Raw genomic sequence first — 17,429 nt, forward strand, 5'->3', positions numbered from 1 at the left:
AGTGTTTTGGGTCCTTCAGGTGCCCTAGGGGTGAGGGAGTCACACAGTCATGTGTTTTTTTCCTTTCCCTTTGTTTGTTCAGTATTCCGACCTTGCCGGACCACCACTTGCCACGGACCGGCCGGCCAGGCAGCAATGGCGCCCCCGTGTGCCTCTAGGACATGTGCCGACTATTCAGGAAGGGAAGGATGGAGGGGAGGTCAGGGCAGCCACAAACCCTGCACCCCATTAAAGGATTAGGAAATAACCTCTACGTATAGATACAGCTCTGTCATCAAGCCACCTACTGTCTACCACTCTCTAGTCATGATAAAGGGAGAAATAGATTTAGCATTTAGCCACCAGTCACTGCTCAGTCTACGGGTACTGTGGTTGGTCGCACTAACAAACTAATGTAAATAATATATATTATTACATTTCTTATCACAGTAGACATGCATATGTCTTCTGCTGGGAGGTGGATATGAGAGGAATGTATGTGACTGCTTGTGATGTAGAGGAGAGGGAGAGGTGAGACTGAAAGAGAGAGAGGCAGATGACAGAACAAGAGGTGGAGGAGAAAATAGACCGAGGAGATGAAAGACGAGCGGAGAGGAAAAGCGGAGCGATCGAGCAGATGAAAAGGAGGATGAAAAGAGACAGATGAGAGTGGATGAGAGGAGAGAGGGAAGGGAAGGCCTTGCTGGAGAGGGTGCCCTCAGCCAGGCCATAGTAGAGAGCAGTCTCTAGTGTCTCTCGTTTATACTTAGCAACAGAGTCCACAGATTGCAGCGAGTGCTCAGGGGACGTGCATTCAGACTGGCAGGAACCACTGCCATCCGTCCCGCTGCCCAGGGCCACGTACGATCACAACTCACGCCAGCCAACATGGGGTAGGGAGAGAGATAGGACCACTGCAGAGGGTTAAAAGACATATTCACACACTGTACAGTACATACCAGCAGTGTGGAAGAGGGATTTGATCATATACAATGTCACAACAGATGCCATCGAAGGAATGGGGGGGGGGACTTGGTTATATAGCAACAAACTGACTCTTGTAAATGCCGTGTTTGACACTGACGACATTGGACGGGCTACATGTGCAAGATACAAAAAGTAAAGTCATAAAACCTTTATAAAGTTGCATTTAAAGGCCCAGTGCAGTCAAAAACCTGATTTCCTTATGTTTTATATCTATTTCTACACTATGAGTTTGGAATAATACTGTGAAATTGTGAAAATTGTGATAATGCCCTTTTAGTGCAAGAGCTGTTTGAAAAGAACAGCTGAAATTTTTGCCTGTTTTGGTGGGATGGAATTCTGACCTGCCAGGTGACATTAGTAAATTAGTTAATAGGCTAATAAGGAAGAGGGGTCCAAACCTCTCTGCCAATAACAGTTAAAAAGGTTCCCCTCCAAGACAGTCCTAGCAAAATTCTTGCTTGAGAAATTTCTCTTTGGTAAGAAGCTATATGTTTATTTTTTATACCATTTTAATTTCACACAATCACTTAATCGTTACCCAGAAATGATTTGATACCTTAGATAAAAAATGGCTGCATTGGACTTTTAATAACCTGCTGGAACATTCAACAGTGTGTGGGACCGGGATACATTTTTTGTTTTACATGACGATACACACTGAAGATATCTCAGTATCCATATCTCAATGTACCGATGTCTCCGCGAATGAAAACCAAACCCATAGAGTTCTCACGATTGACATTCAGTCAAAATGTCAAAGCTACCCAATACCTTTTTTTAACCCTCCAGGTCCAGTCCGCCACCCTGCGTCTCCGTGTCCATTCGAGTAATCGTAATGGGCACAGCTGAGATGTCAGAGGTCTCTAGGTGTGACAGCCAGAGTTAACCACACACCAAGTCATCAAAACAAGGGAATAATCCATTATTAGTCAAGTGTACTGAAACAAGCCCTGCTTCCTTACTCATAGAGCGGTTATATTTAAGCTATGATGCAAACATGTCACGAGTCTTTGCCAAATTTTGTATCTCAGAGCCAATTCCTTGTGCACTCAGACTTTAGTTGGGTCACAGTGGAAAAAGCATTGGGAATCATTGACTTCATACTTACTCTAACATTTATCATCAGGGCACCAAGGAGGAGGCTCAGTCAGCAATAAAACCATCAGTCTGATCTTCTTTCTCCCATCATGCTACCTTTCTCAATCTGTGCTCGATTCTCTCTCAAAAACCCACTGGAGAAGGTCCTAGGGGAGGGACCTTTGACTGTCGTGGAAAATTGCAAGATTATGTTATAATGCTTGTATTGCATTATAATGGTTGTTTTATTCGAAAGAAGAGAGTATTGTGTGTGTGTTCCACTGAGGATGGGCCTCTATGAGATAGCACTGACAGAGGAGATTTACGATGTCTTTGGGTGATAAAACCTAAAGCATTCCAGAGAACATGAGCTAATGGTTCTGTTCTATGCCCTACCAGGGAGAGATGGTTCCCTTTTGGATTAAGGGGGCCAGACACTGGTCTTTACAATGAAAACTGTTGACACAGCAGTAACTGTCTGCTATGTTTTATAGATATCTTTCATACAATTCTTAACCTTTGTGAACTGTTCCTAAGATCTGTGATTCGTCATGTAAGTTGAGAGGGGTGTATCGTGGCTCTAAAAGATCTTTGTACTTTTCTGTAGTCACTTCTCAACGGTTCATTAGAAATAGTGAATTGTTGAAGGTCAAATACTATTGCAAAGCTTATTATTATTAAAGATGTAGTTTAAGTATAACTCTGACTGGTGTGTAGTTTGTAACTCTCCTCATTTGGTAAAGCAGGAATATGCCACCACACCTCCAACACAGTTGAGGAGATAGAATGGGAGGAATCACAGAAAGTCTAAGATAGAGGCTTTGTTCTCCAGCACAGGGCAGCACACTTGTGGTGCAAGTGACCCTGGTCCCGACCTCCATCTTCCGTGCCTGCCTTTCCCCATCCAGAGGCCTGTCCATCAGTCACGGCCCACACAGCACCCCAAACAGACATACCAATCATTCACACGGCCGCCTGTGCTTCAACATGACGCTCCGCACTTCTGCTGAACACCACCGCCCATATACAGGTGCAACACCTCAAGGTCATGACGTATATACAGTAACTTCAGAAAAAGGGCCCTGAATGTGAACCAAACTAAACACCTGGAATGAAGTGAAGAACCTAAAGTTACCTCAGTTGGTTATAGATCCAAATAAAACTCATTTCACAGGCAGAATTTAAAAAAAAACTCAACAGGCTTAAGACACCCAATTTCATAAATAAAATAAAAATCACACACAAGCCTGCTTTCAAGTCATCTTACACCTACAAAATATTTGGGAATTTATACATGTAAAAAAATAAGCACAAGACATTGATGAGAGGGGAAACACCTCAGCAGTATTATTCATTGCGCTGATGACGAGGGGTGTCAGACACGTTGCTATCCCACATCACGCCAACCCCTACAACCTTAGACGCCGTTATATCATAATAAAAAAAGGCCCTCTTAGAAGGAGAGCACGGGCGGGCAAAGTCTTAACAGGAGGTTGCAGGGTCTGTCGGGTTCCACATCCGTGCTTCATTGATTAACTTAAGTCATTGACGAGGGTAAGTGACCTCACCTGGTTCACAAAGTCCACATAAAATCGCCAATATGAAGGCAGGAAACAAAACCGGCAGACCCTGCTTCCCTCTGTGACAATGTCCACCCACCTCAGTGGGGTTTTGAGTCCCATACAGTGTGGTGTGGGGATGTTGCTTGTGGTGCTGGTGGAGGAGGGTAGCACCCTGATCGTTCTCTCCCCGTCTCCGGACACCTCACATGGGGTAGTTGAGCACCACGTCCTGCTTGGCCAGCTCCAACAACATAGGGTCGTCGAAGAACTTGCTGATGCTCACATCCTCACTCAGACCCTGCATGGAAACATGGAGTCGGTCAGTCACACGGTCGTGATGTGCAGGGTCGATAGTACATACTTATTAATGCACACCTTCCCTCAGACATGGTGGTGGGGGGGCGGGTAGTATACGTACCTTGCGCCGACGGGTCTTGATCATGAACTCTCTGGCCAGGTGAGGGGCAGGCTGGGGCTCCAGCGGCCTGATCACGATGCTCTTGTCCAGGGGGTCACCAGGGACAATCTGGGGGGAGAGGAGAGAAGAAACAGGGGTCAGACGAGGGTTGAAAAGAAAAACGGGTGCAAAGGACAATTTCAGTTTGAGAAATTCCACATCTAGTCTACGGCGTCACATTATGGGACACACGGACAACTAGACATACAGAAGCTGAAACCTGAGCAGAGGCCTCCTATAACAGTCACCACCACTGTCCTTAACACGTTTCGCCACTCAAATACGCGATTCATTCTCTACTAGTTAGCCGCCGTTCTCGATGTCACTGAGTCAGGGGGATTTACCGTCACCTACAGCCAGCCAAAACTAACACGGCAGCGCCTTGTCACTTCACTCCGTCTCCGTGTCGCGCTCTTCATTGCTGCGACGTTAGCACATCTAGTTCTGAGTGGAATGGCGTTTTAAAATGATTACTTAAACCTATCATCTTCACCGACACCTCAATCCCGTTTTCATGTGTAAATGTTAAATGCCTATCGGAGGGAGAGCAGGGGGGGAATCTCAGCCCCAAATCAGGCAAGGGGCTGTTTCGCTAACTCTGCAATCTCTCACTCCCTCCTCCATGTGGGGCTGCGTTCCAATCCCAAATGGCACCCTACTCCCTATTTAGCCCTATGGGCCCTGGTCAATATCTGTGCACTAGCCTAAATAGGGAGTAGGGTGCCATTTGGGACAAATCCGAGGACTGTGCTGTAACAAAACCCCAGGCCCGCGGGGGTAAAAGATTGGACGGGAGGAAAATCAATGGAGCGTCTGCAGCCCAATGAACAGATGGAGCAGGGCCGCTAAACGGCGTCACACCACACTGGGAGGGGGTGATGATCACGCTACTAGAGGAGGAACAACCTGCGTTTCAGTTTACAGAAGAGGGAAGACTAGAGGAGAGAAGCAGGCTGGGGAAAATGAGGGCGACGGGAGCAAATTAATTTTGCCTGACACAGTCAAAGAGGAGGAGAGGGAGAGACGCACGACACGGGGGGGGAGAGACAGAGACAACTGTAGTGTACACAATAGCTGCTGACTCAACACCCTTCTAGTCAGCATCCAAACCAATTTACTCAGAGTGGCTGGCATGAGCACGAGGTTCGTGACTCTGGCATCATTGTGTCCGTCCGTGTGATCCTACCTGCCAGTGGTGGAAGACGGACAGGGAGAAGGCCTGGCCCTGTGTGTGTGTTCTCAGGTCAGTCTCGAAGCCAAACGAGTCGATGGCTGGGATGAAGGCCTTGATGGTGTAGAGGGGAGACCCGGGGATGGGGGCGTCCTGGGTCACATGACCTCTGCGGCACAACACAAAAGCACAGCAGATAGAATTGTAACAAAGAAAATAACAAAAACCACCACATCTGAGCAATCAGCACAATATTTCCACTTTCAGCTTTCCAGGTGAAGGTTTAAAAATGTCAGTCAAGAAGTTACGGGTGGGGTAATTGGAATGGTACAGAGGAGACATAGTTATTTAGCGGTTTGAGGGCCTCACCTCCGTCTGGCCAGTACTGTGTACACAGCAGACACACAGTCAGCTGGGGCCTGGACCTCGACAAAGTAATAGGGCTCCATCAACCTGGGGGTGGCCTGGGAGGGACAGGAGAGGGACAGTAATTGGGACAGCCATTAGGAGAACCAGAGGACGGCAGGAGGGAGAGCCAGAGAAGATAGAGGACAGGGGAGGAAAGAACAGCGGAGAAAGTCAGAGAGAAGAGAAGTTGAGAGGCGGGCAATGATGGAGGGATGCAAGGAACCAACCAAAAAGGAGAAAACCCTTGAAAGAGGGAAGCTATCACACGTCAATACAAAAAAAAGAGAAAGGCAGAAGAAACCAGCGCTTCAATCAAGGTAATGAAACTCGGGAGAAAAAGGATAGGAAACAAGAGAGGGAGCGAGAGTTAATGAAAGATGGAAGAAAGGAGAAAGTGAGGGAGCGAGAGAGGGGGATGATCTCACCATGAGGAAGGCAGAGTACACCACTCTCCTGGCTGTGGGGATGACCTGTCCTCCTCCTCTGTGTAGAGGCTCCTGCGCTATGACTGCATCCAGGATCTTAAACTTCACGTTTCTGATAGCTAGGGAGGGGACATATAAACTCCTCTCACTGTCAACTTCGTTTCTTTTCAGCTAACTTAACATGTGTAAATATTTGTATGAACAAGTTCCACAGAAATGTGACTAACAGAAATGGAATAATGTGTCCCTGAACAAATGGAGGTCAAAATCAAAATGAACAGTCAGTATCTGGTGTGGCCACCAGCTGCATTAAGTACTGCAGTGCATCTCCTCCTCATGGACTGCACCAGATTTGCCAGTTCTTGCTGTGAGATGTTACCCCACTCTTCCACCAAGGCACCTGCAAGTTCCCGGATATTTCTGGGGGGGAATGGCCCTAGCCCTCATCCTCCGATCCAACAGGTCCCAGATGTGCTCAACGGGATTGAGATCCGGGCTCTTTGCTGGCCATGGCAGAACACTGACATTCCTGTCTTGCAGGAAATCAGCCATACTGCTCGTTCTGTTCGTGGTGGCATTGTCATGCTGGAGGGTCATGTCAGGATGAGCCTGCGGGAAGGGTACAACATGAGGGAGGAGGATGTCTTCCCTGTAACGCACAGCGTTGAGATTGCCTGCAATGACAACAAGCTCAGTCCGATGATGCTGTGACACACCGTACCAGACCATGACGGACACTCCACCTCCAAATCGATCCCGCTCCAGAGTACAGGCCTTGGTGTAACGCTCATTTCTTTGATGATAAACGTGACTCCAACCATCACCCCTGGTGAGACAAAACCGCAACTCGTCAGTGAAGAGCACTTTTTGCCAGTCCTGCCTGGTCCAGCGACGGTGGGTTTGTGCCCAACGTTGTTGCCGGTGATGTCTGGTGAGAACCTGCCTTACAACAGGCCTACAAGCCCTCAGTCCAGCCTCTCTCAGCCTATTTCGGACAGTCTGATGGAGGGATTGTGCGTTCCTGGTGTAACTCGGGCAGGTGTTGTTGCCATCCTGTACCTGTCCTGCAGGTGTGATGTTCGGATGTACCGATCATGCGCAGGTGTTGTTACACGTGGTCTGCCACTGCGAGGACGATCAGCTGTCCGTCCTGTCTCCCTGTAGCTCTGTCTTAGGCGTCTCACAGTACGGACATTGCAATTTATTGCCCTGGCCACATCTGCAGTCCTCATGCCTCCTTGAAGCATGCCTAAGGCACGTTCACACAGATGAGCAGGGACCCTGGGCGTCTTTATTTTGGTATTTTTCCAGAGTCAGTAGGAAGGCCTCTTTAGTGTCCTAAGTTTGCATAACTGTGACCTTAATTGCCTACCGTCTGTAAGCTGTTAGTGACTTAACGACCGTTCCACAGGTGCATGTTCATTCATTGTTTACGGTTCATTGAACAAGCATGGTAAACAGTGTTTAAACCCTTTACAAATGAAGATCTGTGAAGTTATTCGGATTTTTACAAATTATCTTTGAAAGACAGGGTCCTGAAAAAAGGGACCGGTTCTTTTTTTTGCTGAGTTTATCTGTCAGGTGATTGTGAGTGATAAAGAGTGGTAAGACACTTACGTTCGTCACACAGAGGCCCCTCCCTGGTGCCCCACTGGAAGCCCTGGACGATGCTGTCCTTAACCGAGCCCAGCAGAGCCTTGTCCACCTGCACACAACGACACACCGTCAACTACCTGGAGACAAATCCTTCATGCAAAGCTACACGTGTCTGAATACAAGTGGACACAAAATCGCCTTCAATACACCCTACAGTGTGATTCGGTGTCATAATCAAAGATCACTATGGAGAGATTGATTGTTCTCATTGATCATAATATTCCCTTGACTTCCAGGTGGCATAACACTAAAAAGACAGAGGTGGTTGCGCCCGATGACCGGGCACTGCTGTCCGTGCCACTCAATGGGTCAATGTCACCACGGTCACACCGGTGTCAGAGGGCCAAACACACTGACACATCCATCGATGCATTTTCACACGTCTGCTAGAGAGCAGTCAATCTGAACCACTCCAACACGCACTCCGTCTGTTTACAGTTTGGCCTAGAGACAGGCTGACCCCAGAGCCCTAGCCTGCCCAACCCACCTCAGCCCAGGATGACCCCAAGACCACCAGCCCTCAACACCACCCCTAGCCCATCCCCAGAGCCCTGGTCTCACCTCAGAAGGCAGGGTGTCATCTACCAGGATGTTAGGCCCGGTGGTGTCGGGCCCAAAGGCCCAGATAGACCTGGCAGCCAGCAGATCCCAGTCATACTTGGTCTGGAAAAACTCTCCCAGCTTCTTCCTGGAACCAGAGATTAAACAGGATGGATTAGTGAGTGGGGTCCATGGGGATGTGGGGTGGGGGTGACAGGAAGAGGAACAGAGGGGACAGAGTTTGTTTAATCAAGTCAAGTTAAAGTGTGTCACTGCCTTGGCACCGTGGCTCACGTTGGCAATGCCAGGCCCAGATGGGTTCACAGATGAGCAGCATACAGCTGGCCGGACACTGCCCACTTCCAAAACACACACACACACACACACACACACACACACTGAGCTACAGCTGCGGATAGGAGGATAGGCCTCAAGGTATGGTCAAGACAGGTGTTCTGTGATGGCAGGTGTCTGTTTGGGTTGAGACACTGACATGTGGACAGGTAGGAGGATACAGCAGGTGAACTCTTTGCATGAATAGGCGGTGTGCAGGTGTGTGTGTGTGTCCCGTACCTGTTCCATGTGATCTGCACCACCTCGTTCTCTATGTCCTCAGCCAGGCCTTTTTCCAGCGGCTCGGCAATCATGGTGATCTTATTCCTATCAATCAAAACGCACAGCCGTCAATCCCACAGGCAAACAGCCACAGCACTCAAGTCACCCATCCAGCTGGTCTAGACACGTCACACTAACCTCAACATGAAACAGAGTGCGTTCCCATAGGACACCCTATTCCCTATATAGTGCACTGCGTCCGACCAGAGCCCTATGGGGGCTGGTCAAAAGTAGTGCACCACAGAAGGAAATCGGGTGCCATTTGGGACGCAGACAGTCCACACTAGTCGTTTAGTGTACTGTCGGCTAGGTCACTGGTGACACAATGGGAGATGATGGTGGATGCTTACTTCTTGTTCGGCGTCTCGGCAAAGCACTTGAGAGACGACGTCTCCACTACCGTCTCACAGAAGGTCACCACGGGGTCAGCCACCTGGGAGAAAGAGGGAGACATTCAGTACTGGAAAACCAATCAAGGAATAACACCAGACATGAAGGGTATTTTGTTTAAGACGTTACAATCCCGATACAGGAAGATTCGTTTGTTGTTCCAATTGGGTGAAGGGACACGCGAGGGAGCGACAACTCACCTTGATGTCGATCTCAGAGTACATCTTCCGCAGGTCGTGCATGACACAGTCCAGGTAGAGTTCCCCAGTGCCCAGGATCACATGTTCCCCTGACTCCTCCACCTTGGTGGTGAGGGAGGGGTAGCTCTTATTGACCTTCCGCAGTCCGTCCAACATCTTGGGCAGCTCTGACGGGTTGACTGGCTCCACAGCGATCTTGATGACAGACGCCGTGTTGAACTTGAGCGGCCGGAAGATCTGGGCCTCCTCGTTCCCCCTGGGCTCGGTGATGGTGGCGGTCTTGACGATGGGCTGGTCACAGCCCTCAATCAGGACCCAGTTGCCGGCAGGCACACGGTTCACCTCTATCTGGTACCTGTGGTTTAGAACGTGAAGGGGCTTGAGCTACAACTGCTGGGGTAAATGACAGACAACATCTCATACTGAACACAGAGATGACATATATTGATGTCTCAGGGGGAGTTGGGATAGGCAAAAAAAACATCTCCAATTCACATGTGTATAATACACACTTGTACATGTGAAATAGGACAATTATCAGCACCCAACAAATTACTATAATAATATTGAGGACCAGAGACTAGGGAAGAAACACAGAGGGATTGGACTAATGAACACATAACTGACAACTTGTTATAATAAACACTCATGCTTGGCCCCAAATGGTCACCTATTCCCTATATAGCACGTTACACGGAACCCAAACCAGCTGCGCGCGTGCATACATTTATTTTGTCCCCCCACACCAAACGCGATCACGACACGCAGGTTAAAATATCAAAACTCTGAACCAATTACATTAATTTGGGGACAGGTCGAAAAGCATTAAACATGTATGGCAATTTAGCTAGCTAGCTTGCTGTTGGTAGCTAATTTGTCCTGGGATATAAACATTGAGTTGTTATTTAACCTGAAATGCACAAGGTCCTCTATTCCACCAATTAATCCACACATAAAACGGCCAACCGAATCGTTTCTAGTCATCTCTCCTCCTTCCAGGCCTTTTCATCGTTTAACTTATATGGTGATCGCATCTAAACTTTCATAGTATTACCACGACGACCGGCAAAACTGTTCGTCTTTCAATCCTCCAAGTGGGTATAACCAATGAGGAGATGGCACGTGGGTACCTGCTTCTATAAACCAATGAGGAGATGGGAGAGGCACAACTTGCATCGCGATCTGCATCAGAAATAGGAATGAGTTCTATTTTAGCCCTTGGCAACGCAGACGCTCGTTGGCGCGCGCAAGCAGTGTGGGTGCAATAATTGAATAACATGGATTTCTACATTTATTTTGCAACGCTCGCGCACGCGACGTGTCCGGTCTCGTCAGCATGTTACTTTTGACCAGGACCCATTAAGCTCTGGTCCAAATTAGTGCACCATGTACGGAATAGAGTGCCATTTGGGACGCAGGCCAAGTGATGTGTCCCCGAGGTGGCACATTAACAATGACTCTCATTACCTGGCGACGTTGATCCAGAGACGTCCCACCGTGCAGACCTGCGAGTCCTCCTCGTCCTCCAGAGTGTAGTTCTCTCCCAGCACCTTGACTGGCTGGCCCGCCTGGATGGTACCGCTCAGCACCCGGCCGAACGCATGGAACTGCACCCCGTCCTCAGTACTGTACATCTTAGTGGTGTGGCACATCAGAGGACCCTGGATGGGAGGAGAGAAGAGGGGAAAGAGAACGAGCAACAAAGAAGGTATAAAGGGAGAGGAAAGAGGGTAAAAGGAAATAGATAAGCTTAGTTAACCTTGTCTAACAGAGCAACTATTTGTTACATCTCAAGCCTCTCCCTTCATTATTGGCTAGAGGATCTCTGAAGGGCATTTGGAATGTTTGTGATCGATTTATTTCTTCACTCCCAGTCAATTCCAATCGCCCGCTTGCTTGCTTAATTGCGATTCCAGTTGCAAATGAGGCTATTGATTAACACTGAAAACAGATTCCACCTATTAGAAACCAACTGCCATCTGTCTCTCTCGAGCCTCTTCTCACCCACAGCCCCTGTGTTTCTCCCCACTCCGCCACACTCACATCAGGGTCGCATTCTGCCATGGCCTCCCCCAGGTCTGAGTCCAGTCCTCCAGTGTAGCTGTGCTCTATCTTGTTCTTGGCGCCCCCCTGTGGTGAGGGGATGTGCTGCACGCACATGTCCACGAAGCCTGCAGGAGGGAGGGAGGTCATGCTCGGCTTCACATGAACGTGTTTGTCACATTCACCAGAAACATAACATTGTGTACAATTATACCAGTGATTATCCAAGGCTGAAGGCAGACACACTGGCTAGAGCGGTAACCACGTACAGCGAGTCATCCTGTACGCAAACGTACAGTAAGAGCCGATAACGAGAACGCGAACAACAGAATTAAGCCTCTCTAAACGGCAGAAGACAAACATGGCTCAACTGTAAATGACCTCTGTGAATAAGATTAAACATGATACAGTTATTGAGCGGTATATGAGGAGGCAGTGGAGGTCAGAGAGGAATGGCGCGGATGGCGTACGTACCGGTGAACTCTCCAAAGAAGCGCTTACAGACCAGCCTGAGTAGCGGTCTGATGTTGAGCTTCAGCTCCTCTTTGACCAGGTGGATGCCCAGCTCATCCAGCACCCGAGGCAGAGACGTGTCACAGTCACCCACCACCTGGGGGGAGGGGGGAAGAGAGAGACAGAGAGAGAGACACAGAGAGAGAGAGAGAGAGACAGAGATGCAAAATCACCGTTTCTTTTTTTGGGGCTCATAGGAATAGTGTGTTTTTCAGGGAACAGACACGTCTACACCAAAGCGCTCATCTGTGCTTTGTAGCGTATAAGATGTGTCTTCTATCTAGGAGAGAGGACTGCGTTACAGGGGTCTTACCTGGGATAAGATCTTGTACAGAGGCTCCAACACAAACTCCACAAAGCTACGCTGGGTGTTACTGGTGGGGGCTTTCTTAGTGAACCTGCGTCTGAGGAGAGAAGACAAAACAGGGTTATCGTCGTGCATTACAGACAAAAAGCCTAAATGACCCTGAATGGAAACCACTTACGTTTTGGGGTTGAAGTAAATGTCTCCCCACAGCCTCTTGGCAAACTCTGTGTAGTTGATGTTACCTGCAACACCAGAGAGAAGGGTTAACGACAGTTGTCATTTTCTAACAGTTATTCGTAGGATTAAAACGAGAACCAACCAGGTCTAGTCATGTCAGAGATGCGTTTACAGTTACACATATCAAAAGGTGTGGGAGAAAGTGACCAGTGTGTGTGGAACTAGGGGAGGGTCTCACCATAGGTGTCAGAGTAGATCTTGGCGAAGGAGCCCAGGGTGAAGCAAACGCAGTACTGAGAGCTGGCGAAACACACGTTCCCCAAGAGAGGAGACACCACCAGGTTCTCATCTGTGGAGTAGGTGCTGAGGGAAAGGGGAGAGTGGAGCCACAGTCAATGACACGCACTGGAACACTATACCACAACAGGCTAATCTCAATGCTAGTAGTTTTGTTTTTACATTCATGGTTTCCCTCTGCAATGGAATCGTCTTTACAAATGCTCTGTGCTCTGCTTGCTACTCGTCGTAATCTCATCTGAAATCAGTCGATATTTCCTTTCCACCACACCCCTCAGTGTCTGCCCCGTAGCCATGGTTACCAGGCCCTCCCCACATCAGTACCTGAGCATGGCGTTGACCTCGTCCACTATGTGGCGTAGCTTGTAGTAGGCGTCTGTCGGGGGCAGCTTGAGCTCTACGATGAGGCGGTCCACCTTGTTGATGCAGATGGTGACGGCCAGACGCTCCTGGACTGCGTGCTTGATCAGACGCTCTGTGTTCAACATCACCTAAAGACACACAGGGGAGCAGAGGCCTGGGTTAGGACTGGTACATTTGACTTACTGGGGCCAGGCCTCAGATGGAAACACAAAAGCCTGCGTCTTTAGGCCAGACAGCAGCAAAGTCTGATAATAGAAGTGCGACACAACATTTACATTACATTTAAGTCATTTAGCAGACGCTCTTATCCAGAGCGACTTACAAATTGGTGCATTCACCTTATGATATCCAGTGGAACAACCACTTTACAATAGTGCATCTAAATCTTTTAAGGGGGGGGGGGGGGTTAGAAGGATTACTTTATCCTATCCTAGGTATTCCTTAAAGAGGTGGGGTTTCAGGTGTCTCCGGAAGGTGGTGATTGACTCCGCTGACCTGGCGTCGTGAGGGAGTTTGTTCCACCATTGGGGTGCCAGAGCAGCGAACAGTTTTGACTGGGCTGAGCGGGAACTGTACTTCCTCAGAGGTAGGGAGGCGAGCAGGCCAGAGGTGGATGAACGCAGTGCCCTTGTTTGGGTGTAGGGCCTGATCAGAGCCTGAAGGTACGGAGGTGCCGTTCCCCTCACAGCTCCGTAGGCAAGCACCATGGTCTTGTAGCGGATGCGAGCTTCAACTGGAAGCCAGTGGAGAGAGCGGAGGAGCGGGGTGACGTGAGAGAACTTGGGAAGGTTGAACACCAGACGGGCTGCGGCGTTCTGGATGAGTTGTAGGGGTTTAATGGCACAGGCAGGGAGCCCAGCCAACAGCGAGTTGCAGTAATCCAGACGGGAGATGACAAGATAGAGAGATGGTGAATGTGGATTTGAACTAAAAAGAAAAAAGAGGACTCACGCCTTCTGCTGCGTCGATGAAAAGCACGATGCCGTCGGAAAGTCGGATGCCTGCGGTCACCTCATCCGAAAAGTTGACGTGGCCTGCAGGGATGACAAAGGGTATGAGGTCCCGCTCTGCCTTTCTAAAGCAGCTGACCTAACATCACACGCCGTGAGGCGGGAAATTACAATCAATCAACCGCCCCTTGATTACTCTTTTAATCTCCCCTACGTTTCCTAGGAACACAAGCATTTTGCTACACCCGCAATAACATCTGCTAAATATGTATATGTGACCAATAACATTGGATTTGATTTTTATTTGCATACCTGGTGTGTCCATGATGTTGAAGAGGAAGGATTTGCCTCTGGAGTCTGGAAGAACCATTGTGACGGGGGTGCTCTTGATACCAACCCCTCGCTGTGGAGGCACCACATAGGAGTCAGCACAATGCACTTATATGGGAGACGCACAATTCTGCAAGAACTTGTCATAGCTATGAATACAATAACAACTTACCTCCTGCTCAGTGAAGAGGATATCTGTGTAACGGAGCTGAAATACCACGGGAAAATGCAGTGAATTAATGGCTCACTTACAGTATACACAGAGTATTTCAGATTACAACTGGTTAGAGGATTTCCTCCAAATTAGGATGAAAGGAGAGCAGCAACTTTGGGGCAGTTTAGTTTACTCTCCAACTAGACTCACATCCATGTCGTCTCTCTTCCTGATCTCTGGGTGTGTCTGTTCAATCAGGCAGTCCACGAAACACGTCTGCAGACAAGAAACAAATCCATTAAAATCACAATAATGGGAACAACCTAGCTACTGACATCCATGATCCAGCCAGGTCTGGCTCTAAAGCGGGTCAATTGCTGAGTGTTTGACCTTGCCGTGATGCAGGTGGCCACACAGGGTGACGTTACGGATCAGCTCAGGACTGTCCATTAGGTCAGCCAGGAACCTGCGCAGAGGAGGAGAGGTGGGGTTAAACATTGACATTTTGTGAGAATAGACAGAGACAGACAGACGCAGGTCTAGTTTACAACAGTTAAACTGGTGAACGGTCAATGACTTACTCCATGTCATAAACAGTGGAAGGTAGCTCCTGTTCCATCAGAGTGAACTGCTTGTTCCTTACAGGCTTGATGATGGGTTCTGATGGGGATAGAGAGAAAATGTGAATCAGTTTATCACTATCGTATCTGAATTAACGCATCCATGTGCTTAAGTGAGTATTAGTGAAACTGTGTGTGTGTGTGTGTGGTGTCTGACCTGTGAGGGGCTGTGCATCCTCTTCCTGGACTAAAGTTTCCACCTCCGGCCCGTACACTTCCTCTGCTGTAGGATAGTATTTCTTATCCTCGTGCAGAACTACCTCCATTCCTGGGACATCTTCATCAGCATCAGCCGGCTCATCATCATCATCCTCATCAGCCTTCACAAAGCAGAGGGGGACACAAGCATGTCATGAATTGACCAAACATTATAAACACACCTACTTCATTTCTATGTTAGACTGCATTGTAATGTGCATTAACGTCTACGCTGTCTGTTGATTTCAGTAAACAAACCTCATCCACATCTCTGTCATCTGCCTCCAGATCATCATCCTCGTCAGAGTCTAGTTCTGGCCCAATGTAGTTCCCAAACTCGTCATACAGGTCCGTCTCCATTGTGAAAGGGACTGGGTAAGAGGAAAACATGATGTATTCGCATTAAAATTACATCACACACACCCACATGATTTATCCTTCTGCAAAGAGTACCTGCTACAAACCAATGAATGTGGTCTACTTTAACTCTGCAATTAGTTCAGATGTTCATGTATAACGTTTCAGGTACATACGCACACACCTACACGTTAATGTTAGCTAGATAGACATGCATTGGCGGGTAAATTGAGAAAATAATGAAAAGGAAACCCATCAAACTGACACCTCACCTCAAAAACAATGGGTCACTTTAAAAAGGCCTAAAATGTGCAACTTTGTAATACAGATATCTAGTAGTTACAATAATCTCTTAGCTAGTTAGCTATGTTTTGGTGGGATCGCTAGCTAGTTAGCCATAGCGGTTATATAGGGAATGAATGACATCCCTAACCAACGTCCAGGCTGCGTTGTGGTGGATGATGTTTCGCTTTTCTACAATAAAGTAGATACCTTGTTCTGGATAATATATCAGCACAAAAACACTTAACGTTACCTTTATGTGCAAAACGAGCGGTAGTTTCAAATTTGTATCGCTATTTTCCTAATTATTTGAACTAATCACAATGTTTTTCTCTCGTTTCCAAACCAGGCACATGTAGGACCCCTCAATGCAAACGCACGTCGAGCGTAGGTGACGCACAAATGTAGACTATCTTCACATTGCCTGATTGTACGTTATTGTAAAAGTACAAATGCATAACAAAATTATATAAAAACAATATATATAGTGATTTGTTTTAGGAAAATAATATAACATTTACAGTCCACAGATATTTTATTTACTAATATATTTGGAAGAAACTGTTCATGCGCGCGAAGTCTCGAGTCTAGGCGACATTTTATGTGCAGGCGCATATTTTACACGAACAACAAGCGAGATGACCCAGGATCGATATTTGTGTACTACTGAAAGGCAGTATCTGTGTTAGATGGATTTGTAGGTTTATGTTATAAAGGCCCAGTGCACTCAAATGTATGTTTTCTTATATTTTGGATCCTATTGTACAACAGCTAATGAAACTAACACTGTAAAAAAAACATTTTATCAGTAAAAAACATTTTATCAGTAATTTTTTTTATCAGTAGCTAGGTTTCCAAACAATGAGACAGATTTTCATGCAAATATTTTTTAAATCTGCATAAAACAATATGAGCATTTTCCCACCAGAAATGTTTCCATCAAACTGTTTCCATCAGCAATGTTTCCATCAAACTGACTTTTTGCAGATAAAAGGCTGTGCCTGATGACATAGTGCACATAAAAATTACTTTTGCTGTTAAATTCACATGTACCGAATGAAAAATACAAGGCAAATGGGTTTCCATCGCATTTTCAACTCTACTGATGGTTTTGTCACAACAACTGTTTAGTTAAACAGCAAATGTGTCCACTATGGTTTTGGTACATGCACTCTAGCCAACAGCTCACAGATACAGTGCAGGTATGCTACCTACATTATGAGATTATTATTATAAGAGAGATATTATTTGTATTTGTCAAACGGCAGCACAGCATCGATTATCATGTCACAAGAATAAGACCCTTGATATGTATTGGACAGGAGCATCAAGCTCATCACCTTGCACGTTCACCACCCTGTTAAGTTAATC

At 47.4% G+C, this 17,429-nt stretch overlaps 1 protein-coding gene across 1 annotated transcript; it reads right to left on the reverse strand.

Moving 5' to 3' along the window:
* Positions 1–3,245: 3,245 nt before the first annotated feature.
* Positions 3,246–16,425, reverse strand: LOC120034363 (116 kDa U5 small nuclear ribonucleoprotein component). The gene is made up of 26 exons (XM_038980888.1): positions 16,312–16,425; positions 15,678–15,790; positions 15,379–15,541; positions 15,183–15,261; positions 14,992–15,067; positions 14,812–14,877; positions 14,620–14,655; positions 14,430–14,520; positions 14,119–14,201; positions 13,129–13,295; positions 12,746–12,870; positions 12,509–12,572; positions 12,337–12,427; positions 11,985–12,120; positions 11,511–11,638; positions 10,935–11,128; positions 9,468–9,822; positions 9,228–9,310; positions 8,836–8,922; positions 8,284–8,410; positions 7,684–7,771; positions 6,067–6,185; positions 5,603–5,697; positions 5,249–5,402; positions 4,024–4,131; positions 3,246–3,903 (listed from the first exon to the last, which is right to left on the reverse strand). The coding sequence occupies exons 2-26, from the start codon at positions 15,777–15,779 to the stop codon at positions 3,808–3,810; spliced, it is 2,913 nt and encodes a 970-aa protein (XP_038836816.1). The 5' UTR covers positions 15,780–15,790; positions 16,312–16,425; the 3' UTR covers positions 3,246–3,807.
* Between the last annotated feature and the right edge of the window lie 1,004 nt (positions 16,426–17,429).

Source organism: Salvelinus namaycush, chromosome 41 (genome assembly GCF_016432855.1).
Source record: "Salvelinus namaycush isolate Seneca chromosome 41, SaNama_1.0, whole genome shotgun sequence".
NCBI classification, from domain to species: domain Eukaryota; kingdom Metazoa; phylum Chordata; class Actinopteri; order Salmoniformes; family Salmonidae; genus Salvelinus; species Salvelinus namaycush.